Source organism: Ostrea edulis, chromosome 10, assembly GCF_947568905.1.
Source record: "Ostrea edulis chromosome 10, xbOstEdul1.1, whole genome shotgun sequence".
NCBI classification, from domain to species: domain Eukaryota; kingdom Metazoa; phylum Mollusca; class Bivalvia; order Ostreida; family Ostreidae; genus Ostrea; species Ostrea edulis.
Window position 1 is genome coordinate 16878972 of NC_079173.1, and position 11613 is coordinate 16890584.

The following is an 11613-nucleotide window of genomic DNA, read 5'->3' on the forward strand; positions in this document are numbered from 1 at the left end:
AAGAATTTTGAAATATTTTATGGCTAACAAGATTTTTTACAATAACTATTGAAAAAGATTCCAACAAAATTTATGTTCCTATCATTAAATTATTGACTTTGCAAAATCCTATGACGTCACACGAGTGTGGAACTACGTTAAACAAATCTGCTTCTACACAACATCTTCATCTCTATATCAATTTGTTAGCCGTCCTTGATATAAATGAAATTAAATCATCCAACGGGGAATTTTAAGATATACTGGGATAGTTGTATCTGGTCTGTTCTCAACGTTAGCTTCTAGTATTTTGTTTACTCACTGACTGGATTTCTTTACAGAAATGTTCTTCATGCATTTCTAAAATTTACAGCTTCCATTGCACACAAGTTTCTGGAAAGAGGAGTCGGGGCTTATACGTACACTAGATGAAGCGGTGTTTTTGTGTGATTTAGAAGATAATTTGTTCTATCATTAGTATTAGCACATCTTCTCATCTTAACATTAGCTATGTCTTAAAGCGAGTTGGTACCCTCAATGTCGGATTCTGTGCACTTTTTAATTTGCTATGAATTTATGGTACAAATCGTATTTTGAAAACCTTGATGAGGCCTCCGCATTTAGGTTATCCCAATCGGACTGAAGTTGATTTCTTTATTCAACCCGTCACAATTGTTGTTTTACCTATTTCTTCCCGGGACTCAAAATTTGATTAAACTTATATTCAATATGAAAGGAAATTCACAAGTCATGTCTTTCCTGATTCATCAGCTTGTGAGAGGACGAATGATAGTATTTGATAAGCTTATTCTTCACAGGCGCTTCATCCCATCATTGATGTGTCCAGGGGTCCGTGTTCGCCCTGCTTTAAATTTTACAATCCTTCTACGATTTATGAGAGTGATCACTGTTCGTTATATACAATTTATAGTTAAAGTGATAGTTGGAAAGTTTATGATATTGTAGGGCAATGACAAGGAGAGTTTTTAAGATGAGGTGAAAATGAGAAATGTTTGCAGCAGAAATACTGTTACAGAGACAACGAACAAAAATTGACCCGAAAAGTGTATTCATGACTAACTTTCAGGCTTGTATTGTTGTAGGATAATTCTATCTGCATCATCTGTATACTCAGAACAGTCTGCGTGCTTTCCTAAAAGAAAAAATGATATAATAATTGAGCATATTTGCATTGAATTGGCTATGCGAAAAAATGTCCACTTTTTTTAATAAATACCGAAGCAATATCGTTCCTCGCACTTTTTCAATGGCCACAAACAATACGCCATATAACCTCCACAATTTTTCACAAAAATGTTTTCTCGCTGAAGGCAACACTCATTTCTTCCCCGAAACCCAGCAGTGCAAATTTCTCGTCGCACAAGTCCGTCATTTTCTTTGGGATGTGATCCTACAATTTAAACTGAATTATCTTCACATTTTCATTGAAATAATACAATGTCATTCATGTAAATCCAAAATGAAATTAATGATATATGATGGAATGATATGTATATTGTTCAACGTCCCTCTAGGAGGACGAATTTTATGTCCGGGTAGCGCTCTCGATTCTCACCGCTGCGAATGGAGTTCGATCCCCATGATCGGCAGTGGTTGTTTGTGAGAGGGTATGGCGGTCACCCGCTCGGACACGTGGGTTTCCTCTGGGTACTCTGGTTTCCTCCCACATAAATGACACCCTAGCTCAAACATCCGTGCATCAAAGGACCCCATTGGAAATAAGCTTTCGAGCTTTCATGGGTTATCCCTGGTATTTATGTATGTATGTTTGTATGTATGTTTAAACCAAATAAACATTTTATTCATTCACATGAAGACGTCACCATTGCCGGTAAAGGGCTGAAAATGTAGGCCTATGCTTGGCTCTTACAGCCTTTGAGCAAGAGGGTCTTTATCGTGTCACACCTGCTGTGACACTGGGCCTCGGGTTTTTTACGGTCTCATTCGAAGGACCGCCCCATTTAATCGCCTCTTACGACAAGCAAGGGGTACTGAGGACCTATTTTAACCCGGATCCCACGGGAAACTAATGATATAAAAGCTAGGAATTTTTGCAAACTATTTTGATAATGATGTAAGCTTAGCATTTTGGTCATTTACTTGCACTCATCGAGGCATTAAAGTATAGAATCCCACCTTTACTGCTAAAGGTTATTTCATTTATAGATCTTTCTAATCCCGCAAAAACACCATGAAACTTTTAAACTGACGATTCTCAAAGTCACAATTTTGAAAATTATCATAATCAACCAAATCTGGGTTAAGAGTTTTAATTCTTTAAATAGACAGACTTTTCGAAGAAATCAAAACATACCATTCATCCAAACAGGGTGTATTGCGCCACAGGACAGAGCACCTGGACATGTGTTTAGAAGTGTTTTTTCTTTCCCCTCAGCCCTATACCATCCTGGAGACAAATCGCGGTCACATGATTGCAATAAAGAAGTGTACTTGCAATTCTCACTTCTGTCCATTGGATTGAGGATATTCGGAAGGTTATTCGCAGAGCAGGGATCTGAAAGAGGGGAGATAGAACATTATACACCGAATAGGAAATGTGAAAATACCAAAATATCATTCGCGAAATTCCAAAATACAGACAATACGTCATGAACACGCTTCACATGATAAACGTCTTCAGTTCCGCATGCTTTCGTTAAGGAAATAGAGATGTATCTTTTACATAATCATGCCAAATTATTCTTTATTTCAAACCTGACGAACAAAACTGTGACACAAACGGGAACTGAGTAGTTGTCTTGGGATGAGGTCGTTTGGTAGGTGCTGGGGTCTGTGTGACAGCGGGGGTGGTGTTAACATCGGCTGTAGTGGTAGGTGCTGGAGGCTGCGTGACAGCTTCAGTGGTGTAAACATTGACTGTAGCGGTAGGTGCTGGGGGCTGTGCGGGGGTGGTAGCTTCACAGGCGGCGTCGCTTTCACCTTTATTATGTATATAATGCATCGTTAAAAAAGGGGGAAGATGCTTTGAAATACACATGTAACTAACAAGTAGCGATTATACGAATGTTCTGTCATTTGCAGGACACGTGTTTCGTACGGATATAATGTAAGAAATGGTGTTAAACAGCAGATAATGTTATATCGTTTTATGCTCAAAAGACTACTAAACATGCAATGTATGAAATTGGTTCAATGTGTAAATTTGATGAAATATTAAAACCTTAAAATGATAAACTGAACGACAATTAACGGTTATCTTTGACTTTATTTCACCACTGGAGAAATATATGTTGCTTCCATTACTAGCGACTGCACGTTGAAGATACAAAAATATGTTAAAGTCTCAACAACCGTAGAGCTGTTTAAACGCGTGAAATTTTGATGTAATAATTCATCGAAATTAATCATAGCACTATACATCTCGCAGACAAAAATCACAATGGTATTTCTCTACCAGTTGCTGAAAAAAAAACCCAGCAATTAATTCAATACTACCGGTATCTAATATGCAACAAAGGAGTACCATATTGTAATTGTTTCCTATGCAATTAAACTGCTGTAAATCTTTTAGAAAATAAAGCATATATATATATATATATATATATATATATATATATATATATACACTATACCGAAACAGAATCTTTCGGAACAGCTGTCCAGCGCCGGCAGACAGTAAGCCTTGAAGGATCCACAATGTTTTATTTTGATAGCTACTTTCCTGACGCAGGAATCCCTGAAGCCAACTTTACAAACCGTTCTCTCGACTTCTTCTCCTTCTACTGTTGGCAGAGTACCTAAAATATTCATTTTCCTAAGCATGTATCAACTAGATGTGTCGGTACAATACGAATATCCCCGCCTGTAGTACTTAAAGTCAAATGTAGTAAATCCATCAAAGTATTGCATTGAATGTGCATGGTATTCAGATTGTATTTTACACACATTTAGTCCAATGAAGAACTCAACAACAATCCTTTATATGTTTTAACAGCAATAAAATAAATATATTAATTTTTCTACGTTAAAGTGGCGCAACTCCATCAAAATCAACGAACAGGAACAAAACTAAAACTTGATCTCTAACCCATCAATATACACCTGCATATAAACAAATCAGTTTAATGTCTTAAGGCGTTTAGAAAAAAGTCCGGAAAAGTGGGTGTTGCGGAAGGACGGACAAGGGTAAAACCATCTGCCCCGACCACTTGGCGCCGAAAATGTGTGTGTATAATAATAAATATATATATATATATATATATATAGTGTGTGTGTGTGTGTGTGTGTGTGTGTGTGTGTGTGTGTGTGTGTGTGTGTATAAATAAAGCACAGAAAATTTCACTTTATTTGGATACCCATTTCCACCCCTACCCAGGGTTGAACTCACGACTTGCCTAGATGGTCGAGCGGTCTAGTGCGCTGGTTACATGCTGCTAGGAGATTTGGTTCCGCAGGTCGTGAGTTCAACCCCGGGTAGGGGCGGAAGTGGGTATCCAAATAAAGTGAAATTTTCTGTGCTTTATATTAAATATTTCTTCACTTAGGGCAGTTATGTTCATTTAAGAGTTCGTTGCTATTTCCGTACTTTATATATATATATATATATATATATATTGGATGCCGTATACATGTGTACATTTAATTTTAATTTTTACCATTCAGCCAGGACGGATAGACGGCCGCACAGCTCAATAACATTGGAGGGTGATTTAACATGTCCTGTGCGAATCTGTACCACCCAGGGGTTATATAGCGGTCACATAACTGTCTACTGGCATGATTCACGTACTGACAGTTCTCAGCACGAAAGTCCGGTTCAAATGGTTCAGATGTGTTCGCAGCATGACAGGGATCTGAAATATAACGAGGTAATATACAAGCAGTATACACATGTACATGAACGCGCAGCGAAAATGACATTATATACAACATAGTTAAGTTTTTATGACGGCATACTTGAGCATTGATCGGCAGTTGTTGTGTAGATAAATGTTCACAATAAAATCTTTTAGTATGTTTGAAATTAATTGATCGATTGATATTGTCATGTCGCTGTATGAATTCTTTTGGCATGAAATACATATTTTGACCTTTTATTTTCATGTGCTTTAGAAAAGTATTCTAGAAAATCCAAAAGAATTCAAATATTTCTCCAGAAAAATGTCAGTCATTGAGTTTAATTGGTTAGATTGGCATTGAAGTACCATAGACATGCACAGATCAAGAGTTTCTATGAGGGGTCAATCCATGGCGGGTTTTCCAGAAGGGGTCCAACTTATACCAAGGATCTAACAATTAGTATTCCACTACTGAATGTGCATAATTGATATATTTTTGCATTAATCTCAGCATGTTCGGACTCCATGCCCCAACCTGTTGACTTGACCTTGAAGGCATTTGCTGTTTGTTATCGTCAATTCGCAAAAACGTAAAATTGCAATGACGGTACTCTGAGGGACTTAATTCTACATAAATTTAAATTTTAGATGAATAAAAAGTTTGACTGATCATTTTCCCAGAACGGAAAACTGATTGGGGTGCATGCTTTGCAAACAACAAACGTTTAGTAGTGACTGTTTCTTCTCCAAGCAGCACAACATTAGAAGTGAAAGCCGTGGTTCCCTCAGATCTTGTAATTTAAAGTCGGGGGTCCCGTTGTACGATAGGTGTTCGCACGATAAAAAGCCCTACTTCAAAATTTGTGGAACTTTATATGAAGCCGATGATGTTTTTGCACTTAGTGAAATATTTTCAAATGGGACATACATCATGTAACATCAGAAATAAACGAAACAATTGATTTTCCCTAAGCGGCTTCTTGTAAAATATTACAAATACTGTAGGTCGGGTAATTTTTGCGGGGTTTTTTTTGCAAAAACTCATTTTACAATCTTGGCGCATTATATTTTGGCTCAATTTCATGTAACAAGTGTGTCATTCACATTATTAGAATTATTGGTGCTTTTATATTTGGCAAATTTTTCTCATCCGCCAAAAAGATCAAAATTACCTGTATACATCTATATCATGAAATCTGCAGTATATGAATTCGCATATCTTAATTGACCACGATATAGCAAAAGCAGTAAAAGAATCACTCCCGGTAACAACGAAATAGAAAAAGACTTCTTGATGTGATGATCGATTGATTGATTGATTGATGTTTTCCGCCACACTCAACAATTTTTCAGTTATCTGGTGGCGCCCAGTTTTTATTGGTGAACGAGAGAACCCAGATACAATGTACCTGGGAAGAGACCACAGACCTTCCGAAAGTAAACTGGGGAACTTTCTCACTTACCGGCACCAGCGGGATTTGGATCCGCGCCGACAGAGGTGATAGGCCGAGTGATTTTGAGCGCGATGCTCTAATCACTCGGCCACAAAGGCCCTTTGATGTGAAGAATTATCCGAAATAAAATATGTCACTGCGTTTTTGTTATTCCGGGAGGATATGATAATTTCTTACCCGTAGAATCACAGAACCAAAAACTCGCTGTGCCTGAAACTAAAAGAAAACAAAATTAGCTGAGAATATCTCAATAAATCAGTACTCGGATATCAAAACAAAATTAGCTGAGGATATCTCAATATCTCAGTACACAGATATCAAAACAAAATTAGCTGAGGATATATCAATATCTCAGATATCAAAACAAAATTAGCTGAGGATATCTCAATATATCAGTACTTGGATATCAAAACAAAATTAGCTGAGGATATATCAATATCTTAGATATCAAAACAAAATTAGCTGAGACTATCTCAATATATCAGTACACAGATATCAAAACAAAATTAGCTGAGGATATCTCAATATCTCAGTACACAGTTATCAAAACAAAATTAACTGAGGATATCTCAATATCTCAGTACACAGATATCGAAACAAAATAAGCTGAGGATATCTCACTATATCAGTACTCAGATATCAGAACATAATTAGCTGAAGATATTTCAATATTTCAGTACACAGATATAAAAATTTACTGCTGTTTTAAAAATGCATAGTAATATAATATCATATGAATACAATCTTAGCTCTGTGGCTACGTATGCAAAAGTGTCATTGGTAGGACCCGCCATCGAGTAATTTAAACCAAGGGCATCTTCATATCGCATTACAGAGAAAACACCAAGGGATGTATTTCAAATGCTTTGCATTTGTGTTTCTGAAAAGACATGAAAAATGCCACCCTTTCATGGTGGGATATTCGTCAATATTTCATTAAAATACATTGAAGTGTAATTTTCTTAATATGCATCTTATGTTTACAACGTATAATTTGAATGTGTAAAGATTGTCATTGGTTATTGACTGTGAAACAATTCCGACATCCTGTTCACTTGTGTGTGGAAAAAAAAACCACGATGGATGTGGATGAAATGTAAGATTATGATAGTTTGTCGAAATCACACATGACCGTCGTTTGTTTCTAAACTATGATAAATAAATAAAATGAAATATTTAAAAATATGAATGATGGAGGAAGAAAACACAAAGACCCATCATTAATTAACTATTGTGTTTATCGTGGAAATGTTTGCTTCTCAATGAATTAAACGGTAAGTAATACGAACATATCAAGTTTAGTAAGAGTTTACAGGTCGACCTGTTAAAAATAATGAGAGAGGCGTCTCCCAATCTGGTTAAGTTTCAGGATTATATTGCTTTAAAAGGACATTTGCATAGGCTTTTGTGAGACCTCGTAAAACCCGTGTATTTGATTCAAAACTCAGGTGGACGGGTAACGGAAAGTATTTACACAACCACACAACCACAAAAATATATTTACAACCCAAGAAGACGGATAAAGCCACAGACAAGAATTGTCCGAATCACATTTGGACCAATATATTGCTTCCTGTATTCTTTGTGAGTTTCGTGTCGCTTTCTTCACTTTCTTTCAGCTCAAGCATCATCTTCAGCGATTGGAATCTATCAAACCAGCCCTCCATCCCCCATCTTTTCTCATTACTATGTTATTATTACTATGTTATAATAGATGGCTTCAGACCACAAGGAGTATGACATCATATCAAAGTCATCTTTTGCTTAGTCTATTGTTATAGGTCACAAGAACCCAAATACCAGCAAAAATCAATAACACGATCCAAAGATTTAACAATCAATTAGCAATTTCTTAAGTACAATAAAATACATCAATGAAAAATTTCATTTCACAAATCAGTATGCGTTTGGTTACCCCTGAGCTGAATTTTCACTCGAGAACCATGCATTAATAAGCCTGTATGTGTAACGTTGTCAAAATTAGTCGTTAAGTCCTGTCCCCAGTAATGCAATATCCACCATAATTCTACATAATTCTCTTACTACATAATTTATACTATTTATACTCAAACTAACTTCTAGAGAATTCTGTGTCAATGCAGGATATTATCTTTCTACGAATAACCTTTGGACTTTCCCCTCAAAAATCCCGTTCTAATCAAAGTACAGAATATACTTGTTGGAGTTCATTCAAAGAAATAAATACCGTGTATATCAAATGACAATCTGATTAAAATAAGATCTTTGATCCACTCCGTTACTGTTATATTGCTACCTTTGTGTAGCGACATAACAATAGCGGAGCGGATCAAAGATCTTATTTTAATCAGATTGATCAAATGACAACCTTATACTCTCTCTCTCTCTCTCTCTCTCTCTCTCTCTCTCTCTCTCTCTCTCTCTCTTCTATATTGTTATGATTTGTACATTGTGCTGAATTCACTCAGTATTATGCTTAATGACTATACTGCATTGTGTTGAATTTTCAAATAAATATTGTCCACCCCCCCCCACCCCCACCCCAAAGAAAAAGAAATATCAATATGAAAAGATGACGATAACGAACAGTAAGCAATCTCATAACTCCTATAAAGAATATATGAATACATTAGTCAACTGACTCTCTCTCTCTCTCTCTCTCTCTCTCTCTCTCTCTCTCTCTCTCTCTCTCTCTCGTATATTATTATGATTTGTACATTGTGTTGAATTCACTCAGTATTATGCTTAATGACTATACTGCATTGTGTTGAATTTTCAAATAAATATTGTCCAACCAAAAAAAATAATTAAAAAATACCATGTATATGTATATCAAATGCAATGCCGCTGGGTTTATCATTTACTTTCTCTAAATTTGGCAGCTAACACTTGTTCAATGAATTGATATTTTCATTTTCTTACAATATGCAGAGATGGAGTGTGTCTTGACCTTTCACCCCTCTCGTCAGCAACAAACTCTTCCATGTGATGCTTAGCGTGCGATGTTTGTTTACAAATATAAAAGGAAAAATAAACTCGTTCGAATAGACCTTTTCCAATCATTTTGTAAATCGAATGTATTCCTCTCAGAGGTCCAAAAGTCATATTTTCTTCTGAGCATTTTAAATTTGATCATGTATATTTAAGTAAATTATAAAATAACTATTGTAGCTTCTTTTGCTAGATAAACAAGTACGACGGACAGTATATTCAAAGGCAACACATTACTGTCTTATGACAGCATCAAGTTTATGTAGTTGTTGATAGATTTTTGATTGATTTTAACGATTCGATAGAATAAAAAGGATTTAAAGATATTAGAGAAACGCCTTATCCTAAATACTCAGGGTCCTGCTAGACAGCTCTAAGTAAAATAAATCAGTCAGCCATTTAAATGTCTACCCATTATTTCATAAATTGAATAATAATCAAATTGATAATGATAATTTCATGCATCACAGCATGACTGCCGGACGTGCAATCTTCGCTTCCAATTTTCGGAAAAGCAGAAAAATATACAGAGCATCTAGGGACAGTTTCAGAACTCGGGTATTAGAATTAATTGAATATATTTCCATATATTCTCACAAGTTGAAATTCTGGCCCGGATTTCTCGAAATAAACTTAAGTCGAAATTTTGACTTAAGTTTGAGATGTTCTTCAAACATTGACTGCTAAAATAAAAGAAAACTTTAAGTTTGAGATTTTTTTTTTTTTTTGTTTTTTGGTTTTTTTTGAGGAATTCAAGCCTGATTACTGATCACTCAATACCAGCAAGGGCAGCTAATGATCGATACCACTAATGACTAGAAAACTCGGCACTAATGATCGCCATTAGGGCAAACAGAAGACAGATATAAATCATGAATCCAAGTTACATAACCGGTGGAAGATAGTGACTGGTTGTTTTTTTTTTTCAAACTCAAAGTGTTTTATTTTTATTTCAATTTTACTTTTCAAGAGACACGAGGCTTGCCACTGCTTACTCTCCCAGTATTTGTTTTCATGTTCAGTTCTCAAATCAGGGCCGTAACTGCCGATGAGGCAGACGAGGCAACTGCCTCGTCTGATTTTTTGGCAAAAAAGAAAATAAAATTATATAAATGTTATATTATAGGATATATGTTTAAAATGAAGACAAGCACCTTTGTCTTTGACACCATATTACGATTCTTTACATAGTACAAATGAAACACAAACATGATAAATTGGGATTTAAAAAGTGTCATTTTCAGTCGTAAAGTCAATCGGCGGCCCCCAATCCCCTGCCTCCCCTGATTTAGAACCCTACTTACGGCCCTGCAAATCAAATATAAACACAACGTTGGTATGGTTTCAACTGCATTTTATATAGTATTAACACATTGATGACATATATATATATATATATATATATATATATATATATATATATATATATAATGTAAATTTACTCACCTATCAACGATAAACAAATCGCAAAGAATAACGGATTGATTTTCATGGCGAGGAAAGAAAATGCCCTCTGAAAACAAAACAACATTTCTACCAAATTTAGAATATAGACAATTAAAGTCACTGAATGTAAAGAAACACAGCATAGTCGTGGTTTTGTTACCTTGGTATTCAGAATGAAGCACCACTTATGGCATAACGGCCGCCATTCATCTTTCTCGCAACGAGGAAGTAAACAACATTACCTCAATTCTAAGTATAGAACAATTTACTAGAAATTCAATTTTGAGATATAAAGCGGAGATTTAAATGTTTCATTTATTTATTTTTCAAAAGAACCGTTTTGGTTCACTAGTGCTCTGCATTTTGTATTATTGTATTCATTCATACATACCGACGGGTCATGCTGATCGATATCTACATGCACCTTCAAAAATCAATACTGTTGTTACAGAAAATTCAACAGAGCGCAACGTTTAGTCACACTTCGTAATTTTGAAAACATCACAAACCCAGGTCTCGCTTTAAAATGTTACTCGATTGCTATAGTACATGTATTACTAGTATATTGATATAGTATAAACATTAACTTGTATTTAGAATCAGTTATACGGACAGCATCACGTGATATATCATTTTCATTACAGAGAGTGAGATTATTAGTGCGTACGTAAATGAATATATATACATTGTATTTCATTTTCAAATAAGGAAATGCTGAGAGAGAGAGAGAGAGAGAGAGAGAGAGAGAGAGAGAGAGAGAGACTTTGAACAGTTTGTATACAACAATTCCTTCTTGATAGAAGAATATCACATGATTTTACCTGTAATGTGCAAAAGTATCATATGTCACAGATTTCAATATGCAGGTGCTCTGTTTGTTCTCAGTTTTTGTACTTTACGTTTAGTGGTAGTTTGCATTTTTATTTTATTTATTTAGTTTTTAT

At 35.4% G+C, this 11613-nt stretch overlaps 1 protein-coding gene across 3 annotated transcripts in view; it reads right to left on the minus strand.

Annotated features, from left to right (window-relative positions):
* Positions 1–11113, minus strand: part of LOC125667484 (uncharacterized) — a 29335-nt gene extending 18222 nt beyond the window's left edge. For 2 of the 3 annotated variants that reach the window (XM_048897797.2, XM_048901010.2), the window contains exons 1-10: positions 11061–11113; positions 10830–10918; positions 10670–10736; positions 6431–6469; positions 4617–4814; positions 3594–3758; positions 2716–2940; positions 2315–2515; positions 1217–1390; positions 1061–1132 (exon numbers count right to left, since the gene is read on the minus strand). In XM_048897797.2, the coding sequence (XP_048753754.2) occupies positions 1061–1132; positions 1217–1390; positions 2315–2515; positions 2716–2940; positions 3594–3758; positions 4617–4814; positions 6431–6469; positions 10670–10715 (1120 nt within the window). In that variant the 5' untranslated portion in view covers positions 10716–10736; positions 10830–10918; positions 11061–11113. Of the gene's footprint in view, positions 1–1060; positions 1133–1216; positions 1391–2314; positions 2516–2715; positions 2941–3593; positions 3759–4616; positions 4815–6430; positions 6470–10669; positions 10737–10829; positions 10919–11060 lie in introns of those variants that run through there. The other variant, XM_056152123.1, reaches the window with a different exon arrangement.
* Between the last annotated feature and the right edge of the window lie 500 nt (positions 11114–11613).